This window comes from Poecilia reticulata, linkage group LG6 (genome assembly GCF_000633615.1).
Source record: "Poecilia reticulata strain Guanapo linkage group LG6, Guppy_female_1.0+MT, whole genome shotgun sequence".
Lineage (NCBI taxonomy): Eukaryota > Metazoa > Chordata > Actinopteri > Cyprinodontiformes > Poeciliidae > Poecilia > Poecilia reticulata.
In genome coordinates, this window is record NC_024336.1 from 26,468,335 (window position 1) to 26,494,003 (window position 25,669).

The following is a 25,669-nucleotide window of genomic DNA, read 5'->3' on the forward strand; positions in this document are numbered from 1 at the left end:
GAAATAGATAAACTCTTAATCATAGATAAATGGAACATTTGAACTCCTTATTTGTATATTCGGCGACTTGTTCAGAGCGTGCCTGGAAATTGCGACAGTGCCGTAAACCATGTCCGGTTTCCAGCTGGGTGTTCCATGGAAACACATTCACGTCTTACGTTTTGTTTATATGCCTGGGTAAATTTGTTCTCCTTAGAAATAAACGGTGTAACTTGTGTTTGTCAGGTCGTGTGCTTATGTTAAATAAAGTAGTTACTTTCGCAGAGTGACGTGGCACCTTAATGATTATATTTTTAAAACTTTTGCTAAGGTTAGCCTAACTAGCTCACAGTTTACTTACACCAACCACCCAAACGGACGCCGTGTATGGATAATTGGAGAATATTTGACAATACGAATTGTTTGTCTGCTCTGTTTAATGTATTTTATATATGCGTTGTTGACTTCAGGGAGCCAACAGCTACGGTCAGCTGGGACAGAGCCATGTGGAGGACCAGTGCGTACCGTGGCTCTCTGAAAGCTCGGCTCTGCACGACAGGACGGTCCGGGTTGTGGATGGAGGAGGGGGTCATTCTGTGGTTCTCACCGGTGAGATTCTGTTTGTTTTCCCAGAACTCATTTAAACCACCGATAGTACCGAGTTGTGTGAGGTAAACTCTTTATGAGGTTAAATGGAGCCCTCTGCTGGATGAATAATTGAACTGCAGCTTTAAAAAAAAAAAAAAAAGCTGTTAAATCGTGCCACAGTAAAGGGAAGGAAAAACTTTAAGATGCCTTTATATTACACTCTCCTAAAATCTATCTATAAAATCTAAAAAATATTAAAGCATAATATGTCTTGAATCTTTTAAGTTACTTTTTCTGTATGATTAAATCACATCATAACTCAAAAGGTTTGAGATTGAGAACCAAATAGAAAGTATGTTTTTTAAGATGCGAGTTTTACACACCTTCTGAATCACCAAACATTAACTTTATGAATTTACTGCTTGATAATGCTAATGACCCAGTGCCTCAGCTCTTAATGAGTCATGGTATTGTCTCAGTAAGAAACTGATGAGATGGTACTGTATAAAAGGGTAAACACTACTAAGTTAATGTTTAATTTAAATGCAGCTTCAACATTTGCTGGTCATAGCACTGGCTGCGTGTTTTAATGAAATAATAAATCCATCTTGGCTGCACAGTAGAGCTGTAGCCTTGTTGGTAGAGCTGTTGCCTTACAGCAAAAAGGTTCTGGGTTCAATTCCCAGCCCCGGTCTTTCTGCATGGAGTTTGCATGTTCTCCCTGTGCCTGCGTGGGTTTTCTCCGGGTACTCCGGTTTCCTCCCACAGTCCAAAAAAAAAAAACCATGACTGTCAGGTTAATTGGCCTCTCCAAATTGCCCGTAGGTGTGAGTGAGTGTGTGTGTGCATGGTTGTGTGTCTCTGTGTTGCCCTGCGACATACTGGCGACCTGTCCAGGGTGACCTCGCCTCTCGCCCGGAACGTTAGCTGGAGATAGGCACCAGCACCCCTCCCGACCCCACTGAGGGACAAGGGTGTAAAGAAAGTGGATGACTGGATAAATCCATCTTCTAAGAAACATACATATATTTTGAAAATTATTTACTGTTGCTCTGATGGTAAATAACATATTGAATTTATTCAAAGCTCCTCTGTTCTTACTTCAGATTTCACATAAGATGAAGGAGTTAAGACTTAATGCTAAGATGGTTCCACCTCAGTGATAAATTTAAACAAGAATTCACATTTTGAACAACAAATTAAACAATGTGTGGCTAAGATTTTTGCTGTTTTTTTTGTTAAGCAGAGAGTGGAGAGGTGCTTGTTTGTGGCCAGAATCACAGAGGCCAGCTGGGACTTGGTCACAGCACTGACGTCTTAACCCTTCAGCTCTGCCCCGTCTTGAATCACAGAGTCGCAAATGTAGCCTGCGGCTGGGATTTTACACTTCTTCTCACTGGTGAGCAGAAAACGCTACTTAGAAGCCGCATCTTAACAGCAAATGGTTCTTTTAATATTTGATGATAGATCTGTTTACTCATGTAATTGCATGAATATTCTTGCCAAATTCACAGAGAATTGATTGATATAGTAATATTCATACTATAGTGTTACTAAAATGAGGTTATTTTAACCACAGCTATGTTGACTTTTTTCTGTAAAAGACAGAAAATATTTGTTTACAGATTGAATCAAGCAGGAAACAAGAAGACATATATTGTTTTGATGAACGCTGTCTGTTCATCTTGACTGTCTCAACTCAAAATAAAGACAAATCATGAAACTTGGCTCCTCTGTCTGCAGGTTGAAACTGAAGCAGAGCAAAAAAACACTGGGTGTTAAATCAGTATTTCCATATTTCAGTGATATTTAACCTGAATTAGCTACTAGTTCTTTAGCACTGATGTTGTGTTAAATACCAACATGACTGACATGAGGGTCACAGGTAAACCAGTTGCTTTCCTTTCCTCTACGGCCAAGTTCAGCTTTTTATATTGTTGTTTTCATATTCTACTCTTCTTTGTAACATTTTGTCTGCTAAAAAGAGATCATTGATGTTTTTTGCCATTGCACTGGTTACTGGATTGACTTTTCTTCCTCCAAGCTAAGCAAAATGCTGCAGGCAGACCGCTTACATAATTTAATAAGCTAGCTCACGATGCTCATATTTAAAACTAAGTATTTTGGCTACAAGTATATTTTAAGATACGTTTAAAGAAATTTCCATTGTAGTTGTGATTGTAGATTCTTTTAGCAACCAGATAAAACCTTCTTTGCTTATTCAGAATGTCTATATTTTATTGACTGGGACTTTCATTCTGTCTCTGCAGAGATTTGTGACTGTATGTCTGTCAAAACATACATCTGTTTTACTTCCTTGCCTACTTTTTATTTTTTTATTTTTCCATTGTTTTTTTTTTTGTTTTTTTTTTCTTCTCCCTGACAGATTCTGGTCAACTACTTGCATGTGGCTCTAATGCATTTGGACAGTTGGGTGTTGGACAGACAGTCACACACTCAGCTGAGCTTCTAGCTGTTGAGGTGAGAACAAAATATGACTTGCCATGTATACTTCACATGAGATGCACATATAAACAGCACTTCCTCTTTTTCTGACCTAATTATTATTGTGATGTTTGTTTTCAGGCTCTTAAAGAGCCAGTAGTGAGTGTAGCAGCAGGACTGAGACACTCACTCGCCGTTAGTGGTAAAATATCCCCACATGCTGTCGGTTTTGTTTTTCCTGTGTTGTAGTTTAATTTAACAGTAAAGCCTAGAATTCAGTTTTTCTGTTTAACCGTCAGCCTCGGGCTCCGTGTATCAGTGGGGAACCGGTCTTTTTAGTCATGCTAAGAGAGCGCTCAGTTCCCACCCTGCTCCATCACATCTGAACTCCAAACTTCCCTGTCCAGTACCAGGTAACGTGCACTAAGCTGAAAAAACACCAGTGGTGGAATGAATCATTTTTGTGTGACACGTGTTTTGTGCCCAACACTGCAGGTCTCGGCCAGAGGAAAGCACAGCTTGTAACAGCTGGTTCAGCACACTGTGTGTGTTTAACAGGTAGGGAACAAGAAATTTGTCATCAAAAATGATTAACGTTTTGAATGGTTAAGTACTGTAGTGTTTGTTTGAATGTGCAAGTTTTTTTTTTAGCTCTTAAAACACAAAATCTCAGCTGCTCTCAGATCCCCAGGAAAGTCATTTCACATGCCAGAGTTTTTTGTTGCTTAAAATTAATAAAGTACCTACATCTGCTGATCTGGGGTTTTGGAAATTAAAAAGTAGCTATGAAAAGCATTAGAGCGACTTTTTATAACACAGTAAGCGTCTATTAAAATCAATCCAAAAAGTCACTGGAAGTCGGTTTGAAAGTGGAATGAGAGCTCTGTTAGCTGTGAGTTTTATATGAATTGCAGTGATGCACCATGTTTTTTTCCTTGTAAAGACTAGAAGAAAGAGTTATACAATATTTTTCATACAGATCATAAAAATCTCTGCATTGGCTTTGGAGAGAAAGACATTTTATTAATGTTCTTTATGTAAAGGAATTATGTCTTAGCTTTAGTTCTGAGGTTTGAATCATAAATGGCAGCATAGTTAATCAAAACTCTCAGTAAGTGCAATGCCATTTCACTTAATTTGGTATAAAGTTTATCTCTGTGTGTCCCAATCAATCATTCACAACAGGATGTGTGTGACTTTGTTCTCATATGCCGAGTCTGACCTCGCATCTGGCCTGGAGTTAGTTGACAAATGACTCACTTACTGCTCTGCTTTTGCTTTTTTTTGCTGTTGTTTTTTTGCAGAAGAAGGGGAATTATTCCTGTGGGGAAGCAATAAACATGGCCAGCTGGCTACAGCGGAGCCCTTTCTGCCCTCTCCCAGTCTGCTGAATCGATCTCTGCTGAAGGGAGAGAAGGTTACGGGTGTGTGCAGCGGCTGGACGCACGTTGTTGCTCAAACAGGTACAAAAGGTGTAGAAGCTCAGCTTGTGACTGAGATACTCACCAGGAACAGGATAGCTTGGAGACCTGCTGTGTTTTAGCTACAGTCATGTGGGATAAAAAAGAATGGGACACTCCATTAAATATTCACTTCACATATCAAAGTCTTATCTCATTTCTTTTCTCTCTGGGAAAGAAAGGAATTTAATTATAGACAAACGCCAAAAAATCAACCCTGTTTTAATCAGTAGACAAAAGATATGAACAATAAAGTGTTTTCAAGCCAAGGAAGTAATTAGGACACCCTACTTCCTGGTAGCTGGTGCTTTAAGTTTGATCAACTTTGAGATGTTTTCAGGGTTTCTTGAATGTTCAGAACGTTTCAAGTCATCAGCACCTCAATGGGATACAAATCTGAGCTTTTCATTGCATTTCAAATAAAATATAAGTAAAATATCAATTTATTTCGCAGCAAGTGGCAGAGTATTCACATGGGGGAGAGGAGATTATGGACAGCTTGGTCGATCAGCCTCGGTCAGTGAGAACGCCGAGACGTCGATGGGAAACAGGAAGGATTGCATCCCTGTTGAAGTTACATCCCTCCACGCAGCAACTCAGGTGAGATGCAGTCTGTAGCATCTAATTGATTTTGTATCTCCCTAAATGACCTAAATTTACGACTCCATCGTTGAGAGTCTCGGTTTTGTATCGTATTCGACAAATTAGATTTGAAATGTAAACAGCCGTCCAGCAGGGGGCACCAGACGGCCAAAGAGAAAACAGTCGCTGTCGTTAATGTCGAGGGAAAATTCATAGTGATTTCGTGCAAAGAAAAGATGAAGGTCATTATTTATGCATCGGGAGGAGGACAACTGCTTGATGAAGGCAGACATCTCCTCTCTCATAAGAGTAATTGATGGTGAGAATCAGGGCTGCAGCAGTTAACCTGCGGTCTGAATGGCTGCCGGAAGGCTTTGTCAATAAAGTTGATGTCAGGGACGAGCAAGGGTAAGTGCTTGATCTCTTCCTCCACCGAGTACAGATCGTTGCAGCTGCACTGACCCGTCCCAAACAGGGATTACCTTTTGTGTGTCTCTGTTTATGCGCATAATGAAAAGCGAGATGAAACAGCGGAGTGACCCATAAATCTTTTAGCCTCGCCTCCCTATTTTAAGCCCTTTAAACACTGAAGAACTGAGTTATGAGACACAAAAACATACAAGGAGAAGCAAATTGCTCAGGAATCAATATTTGTTTTTATGTGTTGCCTGTGGTGTAGATTTTATCCAAAACAGAACCGTCCCTGTCAATGCAGTTCAGCCTCTGGTACAAACACAGGACTGTATCAGCAGGGCAGCATTAGGTAATTACCATATAAATATAAATATCTTTAACACATTTCTCCAACAGTCAGCGCTGTGAACAGGGAGGAGAGAAAAAAGGTGTTAGATCTGCAAAGGCTTGGATTCAGCAGTATAGCTATGAATGACAGCATTAACTCCTTATTCTACTGTGATGAAGTAGTTATCAGGTTAATCTTTCCATTACATTTTTTAAAATAATATAAAGCGCAAAAACTGCTTATAAATTCAACATATCTAAAAAAAAAAACAATTAACTTTATCAGTTTTTGTTGCTTATGCATCCAGCTTAGCACAGTGGCTCTGGATATTTCTGTGGTTTCAGTAGAACTGGGCAATGAATCAATTTTAACAATTTATAAAACTTTGGGCTTTTGAAGATTTAATTTTTGAAAAATCTGATTTTTTTTCTTCCCCCACCAATATTCCACCTATGTTTTAAATGATTTGCTTTTATTGTGGATTTCAAAATAGTTGACTTAAGGTAGCACAGATGCCAAAGAAGCAGTGAAATGGCCGTTTAGATCGCTCTAATAAAAGAAAGCCACTTTCTGCTTTGTGATTTGTGGAATCTGCAGATAATGTTACAATACAAGCAAAATGTTCTCTTGCTGACAACAATTTCCCACTCACTAACAGCTGGCATGAAGAAGAGATGGTCGGTGATAACATTATCTGCTCCTGGTTTTAAAGTTAAACCTGACCTGTGTCTATTTTAACTGTAATTATTTTCTTCACAGATTGTATGTGGATCTGAACACAACCTTGCCATTGTAGGTGAGCATGTTCTCATTCAAACAGTTGAGATTTTTTCTGAAATTTTTGTTCTGTAAAACATTTTTTTTTACAACTGTGCTGGAAACTTTAAAGGAAAGGATTAACTATAGCAGACTGAGAACATTTATGATGATTGTGACCATATAAATGACCATTTATGTGGTCATTTATCAAAAGAGGAAATGAGAGTGGATATTTCAGTAAGACAGTGATCACTACAAAACTATATCTTATAGTTTTGTCTTATAATATTGGAAAATGTCTTATATTCCAATATTTCAAATGGTACTTTTTCATCAATATTAAAACAAGCTCATATTTCTTGCAAGTTAGTCTGTCCTATTTTAAGTGTACTAAAATATTTGCTCTACAAACTTTGACTAAAATCACATTGTAAGATTTTGTGTTTTTGTCGTGTAGAATCTCCTAAACTCTTGACTTGTTATATTAATTATATTATTATTATTATCATATTATTATGACTAACTAAGGCCTTCCTACCAAGTAATACATTTCATTCCCTGTGCCATTCCACAGTATTACACAGAACCTAATTTATGGATTTATTGGTGATTTTTTTAATATATGGATTCCTTTAGATGTTGGCAACATCTGGTGTGAACATAGTTAGAAAGAAAAATATTGACATGTTCAGTTCTCATTTTCCACGTTGTAAATCATCAGGTTGTAGACAGCGAGCCTCATTCTGTCAAGGATTCGAATGATGACGTGCAGCCCTGCTGTAAATACCATTTTGTGTCTAAATGACTGAAAGCCGGCACTTTAACAGATTCACAGAGCCATTAAAGTTGCGTATCTCATGTCAGAAAAGAGCTTTATTGGTTTCTGTGGCTGAAACACGAGACGTCTCTGCTGAACCGACATGACTGCATAACGGATAACGTAGACACAGAGGTGAGCAGGACCTTTTCCAACCCGTTCTTTCTGCGGCATTAAAGAATTAGTATGAGACCTAACTAATACATTAGAGTTAAACAGCAGTGTAAAAAAAATCATCTTGGTTAAGCAGCAGAGATTTTTGGGGGTCAGTACTTTGCTTTGTGGACTTTCATCAAGAAGTAATTACAGCATAGATAGACGGATATCATTGACAGAGGCAATTACCCAAACAGCCCTAACAGGAACGATATTAACCACACACGCGCACACGCACACACACACACACACACACACACACACACACACACACACACACACACACACACATTTACAGGCAAATGTTATGAGAGCAATTTCCTTCAGTCCACATAAATGAATGTAAACAAAAACAGCCTCTTGTAACCACTAATTTAAAAAAAACACCTCGACGTCCAAATGAAATTAAAATTTACTTTCATTTGAAATGGGGACTTTTGGACCAGCAATCAGCAGTCTAGTCTTTTTTCTTCAGGTAAGATGTTTCTGATGCTATTTTTGGTTCAGGGGTGTCTTAAAAGAAGGAATGTAACATTTGTAGCTCTGGTCCTTACGTCTGTGCGCTCTGGCTCCTGAAGCTGTGACGCCAGCTGCAGTCCACGCCTTGTAAATCTCCCCCGAACTCCTGAATGGGCCGTGCTGCACAATCCTCTTAGGGCTGCGGTTTTCTCTGTCGCTTGTTCTCATTTCTCTACCACAACCTTTCCTTCCACCAAACCTTTACTTCTGTAGGAGTGACCTTTTGTGGCTTACCCTACTTTTTAATGGAAATAACATTAATTCCTGTTACAAAAATCCACTTTTTACATTTATTTTTTTCTCATAAGTGGAATCTTGGGTTTAACATTAAACTGGAAGCTGCAATCATCAACATTAGCAAAAAAAATAAAAAATCTGTGTAATGAAACTTCACATTTTTAACTGAATCACTTGCATAAATGAACTTTTTAAAGACACTTTGATTCCCCTGTGTTGAACATGCTTCACAAACCTCCCCTATTCTGCCATAGTTTCAGCAAGCAATAAGAAACATTTTGGCTGTAAAATCCTTCACATTAAATTTTGAACACTGACCCATTTTTTTTACATCAGCATGAATAAAAATACCACATAACTCAGAAATGGAGCTACAAGATTCCATTAGAAAGGAGACTTGAACATTGCCGCTGCTGCTGCAAACATCCACGCGACCAGCCGTCAGTTTTCTCACCAAATGTAAAAATAAGAAGCATGGGCGAGCTTTAGCACGTTGTTACGGCTGTTCATAGTAATCATCGATGTGAGAAAGTTCTTCTCTGCACTTTCTGAGGTTCTTTCAGAGGGATGAGAAAGCATAACATGTAGAAGAAGAGCTTGTGTGAACCTCTGACTCTTTGTGATCTTTTTTTTTTCCTTCATCTTCTTCTTCCTCCTCCTGTCTTGAGCATGGTGGCAGGAGAAATGCAATAGCAAAACAGGATTGGAAGCCCAGACCTGAGTGCTGCTATTTCTGGTGCTGAAGTAGGTCAGGTGGAAAAGAATAGAGAGCATTGCACGCTGTTTGTATCTGTTGCCTGCTCAAGCCCATTTGCACCTGAGCAAGAGGTCGTCAAGTATGAATTTCGTCATCTCATCGTTGGTCAGAGGTTGGCGATAGGCCAAAGACTCTGTGGGCACAGCTCATCCAATCTGAGGAAAAATTTCAATGATTACCTAAGCTTAGCATAACTACTTTAGGACAAGCATCTTATATTAGATACTCTATATCTTTACCTCTATGGACTCATGCAGCTTTGGCTAGAAAAGGTGCAGCTGTGGTGCTGTGTCACTGTTCAATTGTTAAACTGCCAAAAATGAAAACCAGTGGCCAGATTTGTTCACTTGGAAGTGGCTCACGGTTTGAGTTTATATATATATATATTTGTTTTTTTTTTGTCTTATGTTGCGCAGAATACTGTGCAGACACTTCGTTGCCATGGAAACACTGATGTGCTGTCCTCTCGTCAGCGAGTCCATGAATTAAGCAGCGAGATGAGGCTTTGTTTTCCTCACTGTGACACTTCAACACATGATGTCCGCTAATACATCGCCTTCAGCACCTACAAACTCTAAAACATGCTAAATGCGCTCTACTTATGCGTCCATGCACCGACTTAAAGACACGACTACAAGTGCTTCTGCAGCCGTGTTTGGCAGAGTGTCACACTGACATAAGCTGCTGGCGAGTTATCCTGCCCTGTTAACTGGTCAAAGCACAATGCGCCTGTTAGGAAAAGCCTAGTCGGATTCTTCAGAGACATAACACAGAAAGACGAAGAGACCAGTCGACGGAACAAATGGAAAACATGGCGTGAAAGACACACACATAACTGCAGCAAACAGCAAGCGCTCCAAGACGTGCCACCCTTGAGAAAGCAAGCTCGCTTCTGTTGCCACGACAACGGAACCTATTAGGTAACTGTGTTGCCATGGCACGTGTCTCTTCGGTGATGCAGACCTGACCACACCCACTGATGAGCTCTCCAGCTGTGAAGAGCAAGGGAGGCTTTTATTGCAGACCAAGTGTCAGCGTTTGGAGATCAGAGAAGCTCTGTGTGTGTGTTTCTCTTTGTGTAGCCCGCCTGTTTTTTTTCCTTTTAATTCCCTGTAGGTGTCTAATTTTAGCCTTTCCCCTCTCTGTCCTCCTGTCACTGACCAAACGCGGCTCTCTCTCTGTTTTCAGGGGGGTGCCTGCTGTCGTGGGGCTGGAACGAGCACGGGATGTGTGGGGACGGTTCGCAGGCTGACGTCTTTCTTCCTCGGCTCGTTTCTGATCTCAGGCCTGTTCTCATCGGCTGTGGTGCTGGACACTCAATGGCAGTGTGTGGCGTGACGACAAGTTTAACGCAGAACTCTGTCCACACTTGGGAAGAACTGGAGCACAAGCAAAGTTCCCCTTTTACTGAGTTTTAAAAACACTACCTCAGTCTATGTTCATTTGTCATGTCGAAGCTGCTCTAAGTCATGCAGGAAGTTGACTGTTCTGGTGGTTCTGTCACTCTGACCGTGTTGCAATGTTTTAGAGACTGGTACAGATTTCAGTTTTTCTCTGAATTTTGACCTGCTAATTCCGATTTTTACCCTTTATTTTATTTTTAACACCAAATGATTGTAACCAGCGTTTCTACAGTCTTAAAAATTCATGAGCAGTCTTAAATGTAACTCTCAAAGTTAAGCGCTAACCTGCATTTTGCCGCAACTTAGACGTCCTGTCCTGTTGCAGCCTGATGTCCTGCATGTTTCGAATGCATTTTCTAAGCATTGCATCAAAATTTAGAGGTGTCTGCTAATCACTCATTTATTTGGTTGAGTTATATTAAACCAGGAAGACATTTAAGGTCTTCAGGAAAACAGCCCTTTAGTTGTGACTTTTGAACAGCCCTGGTTTGAGTAAAAAATAAAATAGAAATGTTTTTGGTAAATTACCCACTATGAGCTAATTGTGAATGAAAAAAAACAACCAACAAATTTTTAACACGTTTTGGTCAGGAAAAACTTCATGAACAGGGATTTATGAAGTAGTTGGCAATTTGAATAGAGGCACACTCAAAATTATTGATGTGTACATTTTAATTATGTTGAATCTTTTTTGATTTGCATTAGTGTATTAGTGGAAATTTGTATTTTATTTATTTAATTTTTTTTTTTTACTTCAGATGGCTAAAAAAAATAAAAATAAGTCAACACTCACTGAATACTGATTATTTCGGTGTTTTTTATTTATCACTATTTCTGTACAAGTCTGAACTGTATTGGTCAAAAAACACACAAAACAAAAATCCCTAAACAACAAACCAATAAAAACGATCACTGAACACCTCACTGAGATAAGTAGCCACAAAACGCATGGTGTTCAAAAACAAACACCCTAAGGTCTCACTAAGTCGCACACGTTAGTGTGCCATATTTGGCATGCCATATTTGGCATGCCAAATATGACATGACAAACATGCCATATTTGTCATGTTGGTTCTCTTTATACAATAACCATTGCTTTCTTTACTTTCCTTTTTTCTCTGTTGTTAAACGTTGACCAACGTACTGTCCCCCCGTTTGTGCTCAGCCAGCCTGCAGCCTGCTATTTTTGGCAGATTCAACTGAATGCACGCGGATCTCAAGAGGTTGTTGGCAGTGTGTTTGCAGTTGTTTGGTAAGAAGTTGGTCCCTTTTCACAAACTTTTCCACATGAACATTGAATCGACCTTTTGTGCTCAAATGGTGGTCCTTTGAGTTTTTTTGTTTTAAGAGGTATGCTCATTGCTTTACTGTGGAGGTTGATCCGTACAGGGCTCCTTATTGCATCTGTCATTTTGAGCATTAGTTTCAATGGCTGGTGACTGTTAAATTAAAATGTGGATTAGGTAGTTGTGCACTGTAATTCCCCTAAATGAGAAGAATAATTTGCATATTAGAGGCACTTGTCCAAGTTGATAACAGTTTGGCCTTTGTTGGTATTACATATTACTATCTGTGTGCACATATGTGTACAAGAAACAAAAATAATTCTACATGATTGTCAATTAAATCACAGCTGCTCTACATAACATTAAGATGGTTTCAGAAGTATGCGATGGCAAAGTCGTACATCCTGCAGTGCCTTAAAAAAAGTGTTTGCACTCCTTAAACATTTTCATGTCATCTTACAACCACAAACATAAAGGTTTTTTTTATATTAATGCAAATTTATCACCTAATTTTGAAGGGAAAGCAACATATTTTTAATGTACTTTATGATTAAAATTTTGAAAAGTTTGGCATGAATTTGTACTTTACCTTACTCTGGTATCCCTAACTGAAACCAATCCAATTGCCTTCAGAAGCAAATTCATTATTCCTACATAATTTTATTGTAGTATAAATAGAGCTTTGAAGGTCCCAAGGACTTTTTAGATGGCATCAGCAAACAAACATTAATATAAAGGTCAAGGAACAAGCTAGAAAGTTCACGGATGACGTCGTGGAGAAACTTAAAGCAGAGTTAGTTCATAGCTTATGAAGTAAGGTTATAAGTCTAGTCTGTCATCTAAAAACGGGAAAAAGTACGGTGCAACTCCAAACTGAACGAGACACGGCTGCCCAGCTGACAGGCCAAAAGAAAGAACATTAATGAAAAAACCAAGAGGCTGGTGGCATCTCTGGAGGAGCTGCACAGATCCACATCTCAGCTAAGGAATGTCTCGACAGAACAACTATTAAGTTGGCCTTTATTGAAGATTATACCATGAAGAAAGACACTGTTGAAATAAATTAACAAGTTCTGTTTGCAGCTTGCTGTAAACCATGTTGGGGAATAGATACGACTCTATTAGGGATACCAAAAAATAAAAACATTATTGTTTTAAAACTACTTTAATTTGATTTTCTTACAGTCAAGAGACTTTTTTGAGTCAAAGAAATTAGATGGGACCAGATGTTGCTCTTACTATGTGGGGCATAAAACGGTGGTCCTGTTTTAAAACTTATGCTCCCAGTGTTTTTCTGTAAGGAGCTATGGAAGCCCATTTCCGCCACTCTGTTAAAAAAAAAAAAGAATAATTATCTCATTATATTGAGATAGTATCTCAAAATAACGAGATACTATCTCATTATAATGAGATAATTATTCTTTTTTTTTTAACAGAGTGCCAGAAATGGGCTTCCATAAGGAGCAGGATGACAAAAAAAAAGTAAAATATTCTGAACACTAATCACTTTAAAACAGTGACTAAATTTACTAACGCCTTACGAATTTATAATTTTGTTCAACATTTTTGTCTGTATCGAAATCAAACTTGTAACGGATAAATAAGAGGCTTTATTCCTATTGAAGTAATGATGTTGAATCACTTTTGCTATTTTGAAATGATTTGTTTATTGTGTCAAACACCAGGCATTTCCATAATAATGTACATTTTTGTGTGATACTGTAAAAGTGTTGTATTTTTACTCAAGCTTGTTATATTGTGAGAATCTTTTTTGAGCAAATGTGCAGGAAAAAGGTTCTTTGGTAAGATGAGAACACAACTGAAGCCCCTGGTTGTATTTAAAAAGCTGTTGCTGAAAATTAATACGGGAAAAAGCCATACACACACCTTACCTGCCGTGAAAGACGGTGGTGGCAGCATTATGGTGTGGGGATACATTAGTTTTTAGCAGGGGGAAAACTGGTCAGAGTTAGTTTGGAAGTGCGGTGGAGGTTCACCTTCCAACAGAACGACGACTCCAAACATAATGATTAAAATGGAATGGTTTCAATCACAGCACCTTGAGTTAGAATGGCCCAGTCAAAGTCTGGACTGACTTTGTGTTTTTTACATAAAATACTAATTAGTTACTCAGTCGTTTCTGGTTGCAACAAGACAAAATGCGACGTTTAAAGGGTATGCATACTTTTTTAAGGCACTGCAAATAGGCTGTCTTTGTCCTTTAAACTAGTACAGCTATTCAGTTCCTTACGCCAGAGCTTGCAATCCTAATGCGTCATTCTATCAAGGTTAAAGTGATGCTTTTTTAAACAAACAACAGTGGTTTCTTGTGAATATTATTTTTTGATGCTTGAAAATATATTGAAGAAATGTAAAAAATTCACTGGTGCAAAACAGTGCAAAAACCCTACAAAGACATGACCATGACAGTGCAAAGTTCATTGTTTCTTTTCAACTGTTAAGTCTGGCTGACATGACAATTGATATGTGTTTTGTTTTTTTTTCTGACATGGGTGTGATTTAAATCTGGAGCAACATTTTTTCTTTTTTCCTTTCAACAGAAGCAGCACACAAATATTTGATGGTCGCTCAAAAACATTGGAACGCACAAATTCAGCACACACAAAGCATATTTACAGCACTGGCACACAGCGGAAAATAGGCACACAAATTACAACACAGTAACCAGTCACAGATACTGAGCTACATAAGGCTTGACAACAAAACTTCCTCAGTGCTACATCTATGCTGAGTTTGTGATGTACAGGTTGTCACTGTCACACCCATTTAAAAATACTAAGTTATACACACATTAAAAAAATGCTACAGCTCTATCAAGTGGGTGATGGGTCATTATGGGTCATACACATAGTGGTTGGAACACCATGGTTCATAACACAAACTGACTCTGTTGGTTGTCTGCTCCGGTGCTGTCGTTGGTTCTCTATAAACATATAAAAAAAAACAAAAAAACAATAACAAAAATAAATTATTACACGAATCTATGTAAAATGGTGGAAATGATGGCGATGATGGAGGGTAAAGAAAATGTGCTCCGTTAGTTCCTCATGGTAAACGGTGGGTTTACCATGCGTTCCCATGCTTCAGCCAAGACGGACCGTCTGAGTGCATCGGTTGGACTCTGGAGTCGGTTAATAATGAACATGCCCAGTCATGCCACGTTCTACAGCTCGATGTAGAGCAGTTCGGTCACTGTCATGCGTTTGGGTATTTTCCATCATGCTCTCACAGTCGCTCCATTTTTTTAATTTTTTTTTTTGTCTTCATTTATTCATTTTCAGCTCTCTTTACACATAGTCAGAACATCAGTTGAAAACCTTAGCGGTAAGGCCAGTGGGAAAGGAAAGATGTACGTATGCATGTGCTGCTGAAGAAAAAAAACAAAACAGAAAAAAACAAAACAAAGTCTGAATGCTTGTTGTGTATAAAATTTATTTCATGCAACGACTTGTATTTACATGTTTTGTTTGAATGCTTTTCTTTTGCATAAATGTAAAATACATGCATTTACCTTTCCCCAAATAGACCCACATCATGTTTCTTCCTCCCCTGCATTTGAATTGCATGACCATAAAATTCACCTGCATCTCTTCACATCAAATCTACACAAATATTTTTTTTCTTTTTTTTTTAAGCATAGAACGTCCATCAATTACCACAAGAGACATGACTCGAAATGTGAAACAATGCTCAATTCAGAATAGAAACAAAAGTTGGATGACTTCTTATAATTACCATACCTTCTTTTTTCTTACAGAAATAAACATTACTGACTGCTCTATATAGAATTTAGTAAAGTGCCCTGAAAAGACTTGTGCATAAATGTTGGAACGGTATCAATACATGTCGGAGTATTGATCATTAGACAAACACACAGCTTGTGATATCTGATTGTAACTTGAGACATTTTGGCTCTGTAGAGCTGCTTTTATTTTTGTGCTTTAATATACAAGATATGAGAAGTATAAAATCATTTTCTCCTTCATCTTTTATCTTTCAGCTTATCTTTTTTTTTTTTTTGCTTGGTGCTGAATTTTAAATTGTGATATCACTGGTGTGTAACAACAATAACCAAAGAGGATATTAATTTGATTCAGAGGATCAGGGTGGAGCTAAAAGTGCCTATTTAGGAAATAAAGTGGCATAATGATGCTACACTGGGAACATTTGTTTAATAAGGTGTGAATTTCTTACTGACTTTCTCTCTGCTTTACTTGATATGAAGGCACCATTGTTTTACAGGCACATCTTAATAAATACTTTTCAGTAGTTGAATTCAAAAGTGAAATATATGTATATATTAATAATTACACACAGAACTATCTCTTTAAAAGCATTTATTTAATTTCCTTTTGAATTAAATACAATTTATATCTATTAAAAAACTAAGTAAGTTTCTTAGAAAATCTGAATATCAAAAAAGACCAATAAAAAAAATGATTTTTATAACTGCCTACTGAAACACTTTGGTTCCTTTTGCAGGAACGTCTGCATCAACGCAGTGGGGCATGGAGGCGACCCACTGCTGAGGTAATGAGGAAACCCAGATGGCTTTAGTAGCATGTTGGGCTACTTTATTCAAAAACTGACTTGGGTCCATGAATTTTACCAAATACAACAAGTAGTGACCCATATCGTGCTCTTATTGCTAAGAATAGACTTTATGTTTTAGGATTGCAATGCTTAACAGATCACTTCCTATAACATTCAAACTAATTTGTTCATTAAATTAGGATATTGAATGTTTAATTTATTGCCAAGCAGGTAAATTTAACCCAATGTTTGATTTAGGACCGTTTTGCAAAAGGCCTGCTCTGTGAGATTTAGATCTAGTGAATTTCCCGACAGATCCAGCACCACAGGTGCCGGAAAATGAAATCTGCACTTCTTTAAAGCTTGTCAGCTGAAGGTAGCATGAGGTGCTCTAAATGTTCCTGGTAGAAAAATACTCTCACTTTGGACTCTATAAAACCCAGCATGGCTCCCAAATCATCCCTGTCTGTTGTAAATACCTTTTAAATGGATATTTAAGAAAACAGATTTTCTTTTCTTTCAACTTTTCTAATGCACAACCTTCTGTGAAGATCCAGCTTTTTTCTGTTGGCTTACTTTGCCTGACTTGTCTGCCTACTGGACAACCGTCTTGTAAACAGTCCTTATAATAGTGAAGGACAAAACATGGCTCATTCTTCAATTTTTCTTTTTTATTGGTCTTATTTACAGAAATAAATGCTTGAAATATATAAATCTGCATGTAATTAGTCTATATAATATGAGTTTCACTTTTTGGCTTCAGTTAATAAAATAAATAACTAATTTATTGAGGTGCGCCCGTATGTCTCATGAGTCCTGCATCCGGTCAAGCAGCACAGCAGTAACAGAAGTTGCTCAAGAGTATTTACAGAGTTTAAAAACCCTAAACTACCAGTAAACACTGTCATATAAAATAGCATTTGTTGGCTTTGTGACAAATTTGTTCAAGTTAAACAGCTCTGTGTTAGTTGGAGACCCCGGTCAAATGACATGGAAAATAAATGTATAAAGTTGGGGAAAGGCAAAGAATGGTGGCTACATACAAATCTCTGCTATGACTGAGTCTCTTCTAAAGCTGTATTGAAATGCATAAGAATGACAAAGCTTAGGAAGCTTTTAAATTCTTCTCTTTTTTTTCTTACAGTTACTGCATTACAATTAGCTTCTGGTTGAACATGATTTATCATGCAATTCATGCAAATTAACAGTTTTAATTCTGTTGACATTAAATGTATCCATCCCTGGCATCAAAGGAATTGTCATAATCTCCATATTTCATTGGACATCGTGAACGTTGCGTTCAAATATATATAACGGTCACTCAGTTAACATGGAGTCTTGTCTGGATTGCACTTCTGCATGAAAACGTCTCTACTTTGCAACACACAAAGCGCTTGACAGTTGCCTTAACAGCTTTTGGATATGTTTCAAAGCAATGAGTTAATTTCCAGCAAACTATCAACAGGGATTACATCTCATGAAAAAAAAAAAATATATATATATTTTTACAAAAATTCAACAAAAAAAAAAAAAAAAGCAAATGAGATCAAACTTATTAGCAGAAGAGTATGAGAGATCAAAAGCAACAGAGCAACAGGCAATGATGTCAACACAGGAAAAAAAAGAGGAGTTGGCCTGCAGTAGAACAATGCTTCGTCTGCAGCTCTGGTGGCCCATGCAGAGTGGCATGTGCCAATGTTGACTACTTTAGGATATGATGACACACCCAAGTGTATCGCTTGGGAAGCTTAAGTTTAAGCACAGTTAGGATACATTGTCCCAGGGAAAGGAAAAACCAACGCAAACAAAAATGAGAAGAAAACAAAATCAGGAGCGAAGGCAGGAAGTGTCAAAGCAAAGTCTGACAGGAGAGATAAGAAGGTAGGATTGTGGACTGGCCCTTCCAATGGCATTGTGTCTGCTACTCAACCATGCTACATAATGGATGGGATGGGAGAATGTGAGTGCTGCATTAGACAGGGTGGGCTGCAGGGCAGGGCGGACACTGAGGACACTCCAGAGGCATCCCCGCTCATGCCAGACATGCTGTTAAGGCTCCAAGGCTTTTCATAACCTTCAGTTGGAAAACAGAGAACGTTCTGAGTACACTGCAGCACTGGATCCATGACAGAAGGTTTTCTTTCTTTTTTTTTTTTTTGTTGTTGGTATTCCTCACTTCTTACACTACACCTGTTGCTTTCTTGTTTTTGCCTCCAAAGAAACAGGTCAACACAGACTTGAGACAGATTATTATTCTCCATGCATTGAGTGCATCAGGAGTACAACAGCATGCACCGGGTGGTACTGGAATGGTTTGGAGTAGAACACTGTAACAAGACAGAACAATAGGCACCGTGGGCAGGAGGTCTACGCTCGGCTACAAGCTGAATTTCATTCCGTGTGCCAGTTGCTGCACACACTTACATCACCTTCAAGAGGAATGTTTTGAACTTTTTTTCATTTAAAATAGAATTTTAAATTGTCTTAAGCTGTAATAATAATGATAATATTAATGGCAATAATTCACTTTTCGTGTTGTGCTCCTTCACCATACTGATAGCACCCATCAGCAAGACACTTCATGCACCGTTATGGTCAAGAGGAATGTTCTTGTAAGTCAGAATCCCACACATTACTTATCATTAAAACACATAAACGTACATGATACACATGTAGCACGAAAAATACTCCCCTAGCCATATAAGACGACACATTCTAGATCATATAAATCTTAAAAATAGCTTTCTTACTAGTAAATAAATAGGGGTCTTACATTATGCATGGTATAAAAAATATATCTCATGTAGATGTGGATTATCCTTGACGTTTGTGGGGATTGTGCGTGTGTGGGGGTTGGCATTGTGTACAATCTCCAGCAGAATGATTGAGGAAAAGTGAGTGGTGAGGTTTGCTGTGTGTGTGTCTGCGTGTGTGTGCGTGTGTGTGTGTGTGTGTGTGTGTGTGTGTTTTGGATGTGCGTGGAAAAAGCTGATGCAAAAAAGGAGCATGTCATGTCTATTGCCTACAGGGTGTCAGTGTCTCGGGGGGGCCTGTGATTGGCTGTTGCTGTACGTACCCCTCCTCACTCTGCCCCCCGTGTGGTTGGGGTGTTCAGCCGTGGTGACCAAGAAGCAGGGCCGCTCTCGCTCGCTGGGGCTGAAGATCTCCTCCGGAGAAATGGCCTGGTCTATGTGCGGGCAGTCTTCGTTGGCCAGTGCTGCATTAGCCGCTTCGCCGTTCAGCTTCGAATCTTAAAATAACAAACAAAAGTTTTAAAATGGGAAGACGATGATGTTAAGGGCAACGCTGTTTTACCTGTGACCTACTCAGGGTCCACATAGGAATTGACCTGTACAATAATGGTGTTAGTATACTGTGCCTTCCAAATGGGTTTTTACCCTTTGAACTTTTCCTCATTTTGACCAATTGAGAACTTTTGCAAGGTTTAGAAGTATTTTTGATAATAACCAACACAAAGTAGCACATCATTATGATGAATGAAAGTCAAATTGTTTTTCCAATTGATGTTAAGATTTTAAATATAGAAAGTGTAACACGCACTGGATTACTGTAGCATATGAAGATATCTGACCCTAAAACATTTCACTGAAACATGTCTTTGACTTGTCCATTGGGGACAAATTAAATGTTATTAAATTGAATTGACTTGAATTGTCCTGCTCGAAGGTGAAACTCTGCTCCAGTCTCAAGCGTTTCACAGCTGTCAATAGACTTTCATCCAGGATTGACCAGCTTCCCAGTCCCTAAAAAAAAGCATTGTGGCATCATGCTGCTTCCATCACCACATTTCAACATGTGAACACTGTTTATAGATTGTGTAAAGTAGATAGTTTCCCCCTCAAAATAAAAAAAGGCATTTTGGCAAATGAAAAACTACATTTTGGTCACACATTGTCCTTTTTACAAACTACAAACAGGATTTATTCTTGCAGCTTTCTTTCAACAAAGACTCTCTTCTTTTTGCTCTTCCATTTAGTCTCAGATGTTTGCCTTTCAGCTAGAGTGCAGGTTTCTGGTAGGTTCGCAGTTGTACCACACTCTTGGATAGTTTTTAGAAGGAAAAAATATTCACTTACTTATAATCTAAACCAGCTTTAAACTTTTTCATCTGTCTGCTGTGTTGCTTGGTGTTTGGGACACTAGTTGCTCTCAAGACAATTGTATTTATACTTAAATTATACAAAAATGTACTCACTGAGATGATTGGTTTATTTTGCAGTTTCAGAGAAAAGGGGACTGAATATGTTTTCACAAGAAATGTCTCCTCTTTTTATTTGTAAATATTATTAGAAATCATAACTTCCTTCCACTTTGCAGTAAATTTGTGTTTTTCTATCACATAAGAAACAAACAAAATACCTTAAAGCTTGTTGTGGTGACACAAAATGTGAGATAAAAGTTCAAGGCGTTGTAAAACTTTTGTGCCTGTTGTTTACCTTGAGCTGCTGATGTAACCACCTCTGGCAAAGACCAATATATCTCATCGCTGACATCACCAGAGGGGCATTAAGTTGTTACAGCATCTACTAATGGTTGTACTTAACATTGCAACTGCATCCTCTCAGTCTTAAAAGTCATGGAGTATGAGTCACTGCATTAGGAAATGCAAAATCAATAGCAAGAATACTCAGGGTCTCTTTTTTTCTTTTATCAAAAGTCAAATGGTCTTTTTATTTCATACTGCATTTCATTGATTGTTTTCAGAATTGTGTTTTTGTTTAGTCTCGTGTCTGAGTCAGCAGCTGACTGAAGTACACAATCAGCTGCTAACTAGTGAAACGGCTATTTCTGTAGGAGAAATCAACTTCAGCAACAGTACGCGAGAGTTTGTGTTTTGCTTCTTGCTTACCTTGAAATTTGATCTCAAACACATCGTCGTGGGCTATAGGGCTTGGATGCTGGGAGCTGATGCTGGACTTACAGTAGTTAGGGGAGCCTGGTTGGGGCGCTCTGGGGATATGCCTGTTTTTTTTCTTTGGTAGTTTCTGTTTAGCCATTGCCAGGGAGTAGTACATTCCAAAGTTGTTGACAATTACTGGTACGGGCATGGCGATGGTCAGCACACCAGCCAGGGCGCACAGGGCTCCAACCAGCATGCCAAAGGTCGTTTGAGGGTACATGTCTCCGTAGCCGAGGGTCGTCATCGTCACCACCGCCCACCAGAATCCGATTGGGATGTTCTTGAACTGTGTATGCTCACTGGCTCTCGGGTCGTTGGGGTCGGCGCCAATGCGTTCTGCGTAGTAGATCATTGTGGCAAAGATGAGGACGCCAAGAGCAAGGAAAATAATGAGGAGGAGGAACTCGTTGGTGCTGGCCCTCAGAGTGTGACCCAGAACTCGCAGCCCCACAAAGTGACGGGTTAGCTTGAAGATGCGCAGGATCCGCACAAAGCGGACAACTCTCAGGAATCCCAGCACGTCTTTCGCTGCCTTGGAGGACAGCCCGCTGAGGCTCACCTCCAGGTAGAAGGGCAGGATGGCCACAAAGTCGATGATGTTGAGCGCGTTCCGAATGAAGTCACATTTGTTCGGACAGAAAGTTATTCGCATCAGGAACTCAAAAGTGAACCACACAACGCAGACGCCCTCGATGTAGGTGAGGTAGGCCGCCGTCTCCGTCTCCTGGTATGTGCTCACCACCGTTTCATTGTCCAGCACTTCCGTCTCGGTGCGGTTCACAATCGGGTTGAAGGCTTCGTGGGTCTCCAGACAGAAGGTGGTGATCGACACCAGAATGAAGAAAAGCGAGGCCAGAGCAATCCACTGAGAGGCGAAAAAAGATAACAGGGAGATGAGGACAGAGAGGACAATGAGCACAGTATCACAGGCATGTAATCAACCTTGATGGGTTAGCAACTATTTTCAGCAGGACACAATGCAGCTCAATCTATCATCCATGAAATAACATCTGGTTTGACTATGACCAGATGTCAATCGGTGTTATCTCTGTTTTTCCTCTTTAAGGGGATGATCTGGATGAACTTCCTGTTCCTCCTCCTGCTTATGCTGAGACTCAATGTCATGTCATTCTTATAAGTGACCTACATACTGAACTATAAAGAGCCTGCAGCAGTTGGAACAGTAGTAAAAACGGGATATTTTTGTTAACCCTCAACCTTTAGTCTGGGCTTTTCCCTTCAGCACAACCACTACTGTAGGCCTTCCCCACACAAGGTCACACTGTCCTGAGGACCAGCTCCTGGGAATCACTCAGAGCTGGGAGAAACCCATAATTTACCTAAAGAGTACATCGACCTTCATTGTGCATTGATTAGATTCTCAGATTTCATCACATTTAGGTTGTCAGAGATCTGGGGCACACAACATGAGCGTAACAGCGGCTCTCTCTGGGGTATTGAGTGGAGGCCTTTCGTCATGGTGTCTTCCTCATGTTATCTCCCTCCCATCATGCTGTGCTGGTTTACAGCAGGTGATGGTCAATTCACCTCTTTATCAATTTATACTTTTTAATTTTTAGTTGTTTTGTACCCAACTGTTTTGCATAAAAAATGGATCTGTCTGTTACAAGACATGCATCAAATCAGGCCTCCTTTGGGAGTATTTTGTACCTGCTTTGGCTATCCATGACTTCAAGTATCTTTTTTATATTGTCCTGATAGTCTACTGTAAGGACATTTGGTTATGTGACTCCCGTAAATAATATCTACCTGAATGAGTTTGCTTAGTTATCTTGTTTTCGTCACGTGTCATATGTCATATTTTAAAAGACCGTGATTTGTCTTACTCCACATGGTGTACTGTTATCTTAAAGCAGGAATAAGCATCCTCATTGTAAGTGAGGTGAGTGGACAGGAAGCGTAAACAGGAAGAGAGGGATTACTATTCCATGAGCTGCAAAAGTGGGATCAATAGTTGCTTGTTTGCTTGTAAAAATGCATCAAAGTCAAGCTTTGTGGTACCTCTCAAACTAATGCATGGGATTGTTATGTAGCGTGAAGAAATAATGACTGACTTTAGGGAAGGTGTAAGTTGAATAAAACAGGAGCGGGTCTGGGCGTGCATTCTGCTGAGCAAAACAAACACTGCACTCCCTGGCAGTAGCATCCATTCACAGAGAGGCCGACGCGCAGCACAAGATGGAAAACAGGCACTCATTATGACATCCTCATCACCAACGACTCATTCACCGAGCTGAGGAAATCACCGCTGCTTATGAAAGTCTGCTTCCCTTCCAAATATTAGTGTAGTGGCTCAGGGGGACTCTAGGTATTGACTTCAGATTTGAGTTGTGTCAACAGCAGGACTGTGCACATAAAAAAAGCCAACTTTGAGAATATTTGTAGAATATTGCATGATTTTTTTCAGTTGAGTTCAAGCCGTCTTTTTTGCCGTCAATTCAGAACAAACGTAATCTCAACAAACTTTGCAGGACAAATGCTTCAGTCCATATCCATGTAAATATAAATATAAACATATAGAGAGATTCATATTCAGTCAAATACATCCCAATAAAATTCAGTTAAATTCAGTTTATGATGCTAGTTGTTAGAAAGAATTATGTAAGAAAAGCTCAGTCCAGTCATGGACTTCACAGTTTTTTTCTTGATGTGGTTAAAAGTGAATTTTGTGTCAGCGCTCTGAAGCAATAAAAAGTGTTAGTGTTTTCTCTGATTGCATAATGCTGTTTTGTCCACCCCCTCTGCACTGTGTTCCATAATAAGTCAGATTTTACATCCTTGCCTTCGCCTTTAAAGTGGCCTGTTTTTTTTTTTTTATCTGAATCTCTTCAGATGCCAAAATTTTTCATAATAGTAAAAATTTTTTGCTGCTCAAATTGAGTAGACAATATCAGTCAACAAGCTTTAGTGTGATGAAGCCTTTTTTTTTCCTGATAAGCTTCTTTTATTTCGTTCACGAATGCCTCCAAACATTCAGCTTGCTGAATATCCCACCCTCCAAACAAAGAAACAAGCGCTGCGTCTTATTGGGCCGCCCCCTGAATTATGCGTCTCTGACAGTAAGGAAGGAGCGCAGTCAGTGAAAAGACAAAAGACTTTTTCTTTATTGATAATTCCCCCTGTCTCGGAAAAACCACAGGCCTACTATACAGAAACGAGGGCTTAGATCCGCTGTGAATAGAGTCTGTAATTAACTCTGAAGCTCACATCTAATTAATCTTATTGCCAGTTTTGGTAGCACTCTGTCAATCTTTGATCTGCTTTTGTCAGGCCTGTTGTTGAATGTAGGACGTGTTATAGTTTTAGGAGTTTTTTTAAATTCAGGTTTCTATTTTTCTCACTTCATTAAAAGATTATGTTGTAAATGGTACACAGTTAGGTTACACTGCTGAGCCCAAAGCCTAAGGGGTTAGAACTGGTCAATATAGACTTCCTTTAAAGCAGCTTGACTGTTTACACCAGTCAGGTTGGTACAGCTGTTCAAACAGCGTGCAGCACAGCGGTCCTTTGTAGGGGCTCTGTGGCCTTTCTGAAGCATCTAAAAAGCTGGTTGTTATTTCATTTTCACCAACGTGGGGCATTGTGCCCAGATGGAAAAGTGCCCGTAACAAGGACTAATAACGACACCTGAAACAGCAGCCTCATTTCTGTTTGGAGGTCTGCCACAAACAATTCGTTGGTGCCAAAGAGCTGGTGTCCTTATGTGGAGCTGACCTATATAATCCTTCTGTCCTGAAAATAACAATCTAAAGACCTGTTGGAGGCTGAGCGAGGTTCTGCATCTGTCTGCTGGAGGAGAGTGGAAGCTACGATTCGCATCCAAATCGTTTATCTGCATAAGATATGTTTGTTTTCTCTCTCTGCTCTGTCTTTGTGCTCTCATCGACCTGCTGTGGAAACCCCAGGGAGTACAAAGCAAGGTCATAAAAAGCCTCCTGAGCTCATCAATTTCTGTTGTGCCATCACAACAGCAAAGGCAAATTAACAAGTGTTGTTTGTACAGTTCTGACTGGTTCTGTCAGGAGCAGAGGCTCATCCGCAGAGTTACGTGGCAAGAGGATTGATCGTCTTTCAATAAATCACTAAAACTAAACTATAACAGAATTTTAATTTGGGTTTTGTGAGTTTTATTACTCTGTTGTCATATACAGGGACATTTGGAATGAGTAATTGATTAAAAAATGGCATGCTTTTAAATAGAAGTGGCATAACATCAAGATAAACATAAAATAAGCTTTAAAGAAATAAATGAACAAATAATGTAGTTTAGTTGATTTAGTGGTAGATTTCTGTCTGTCATTTTAAGTCCATAATTTAAAAATAAGAACAGATAGATTTTCAGACACATTAAAGCTGAATAGCACAGCAAATATTGATTAACAATGAATAAATTCATAAAGTGCCATTGAAGACATAAAAGGTTATAAACTAACCATATAAAAT

At 39.0% G+C, this 25,669-nt stretch overlaps 2 protein-coding genes across 8 annotated transcripts in view; one reads left to right on the forward strand and one right to left on the reverse strand.

Annotated features, from left to right (window-relative positions):
* Positions 1-13,061, forward strand: sergef (secretion regulating guanine nucleotide exchange factor). Of its 4 annotated transcripts, none has more exons than XM_008412067.2 (11): positions 1-177; positions 450-588; positions 1,811-1,966; positions 2,954-3,048; positions 3,154-3,214; positions 3,312-3,425; positions 3,508-3,570; positions 4,320-4,475; positions 4,927-5,072; positions 6,556-6,592; positions 10,230-13,061. In XM_008412067.2, the coding sequence occupies exons 1-11, from the start codon at positions 136-138 to the stop codon at positions 10,457-10,459; spliced, it is 1,239 nt and encodes a 412-aa protein (XP_008410289.1). In that variant the 5' UTR covers positions 1-135; the 3' UTR covers positions 10,460-13,061. The 4 variants fall into 4 exon arrangements, with proteins under 4 accessions (XP_008410289.1, XP_008410287.1, XP_008410291.1 ...); XM_008412065.2 differs by having other exon boundaries at positions 5-177; positions 4,317-4,475; XM_008412066.2 differs by having other exon boundaries at positions 13-177; positions 1,814-1,966; positions 4,317-4,475.
* The window catches only part of kcnc1b (potassium voltage-gated channel, Shaw-related subfamily, member 1b), a 20,666-nt gene continuing 2,398 nt past the window's right edge, over positions 7,402-25,669 (reverse strand). Inside the window, exons 2-5 of one of the 4 annotated variants that reach the window (XM_008412073.2) lie at positions 21,155-22,070; positions 19,361-19,534; positions 14,638-14,674; positions 7,402-9,196 (exon numbers count right to left, since the gene is read on the reverse strand). In XM_008412073.2, the coding sequence (XP_008410295.1) occupies positions 9,148-9,196; positions 14,638-14,674; positions 19,361-19,534; positions 21,155-22,070 (1,176 nt within the window). In that variant the 3' untranslated portion in view covers positions 7,402-9,147. Of the gene's footprint in view, positions 9,197-14,041; positions 14,675-15,682; positions 18,359-19,360; positions 19,535-21,154; positions 22,071-25,669 lie in introns of those variants that run through there. The other 3 variants (XM_008412074.2, XM_008412071.2, XM_008412070.2) reach the window with 3 other exon arrangements.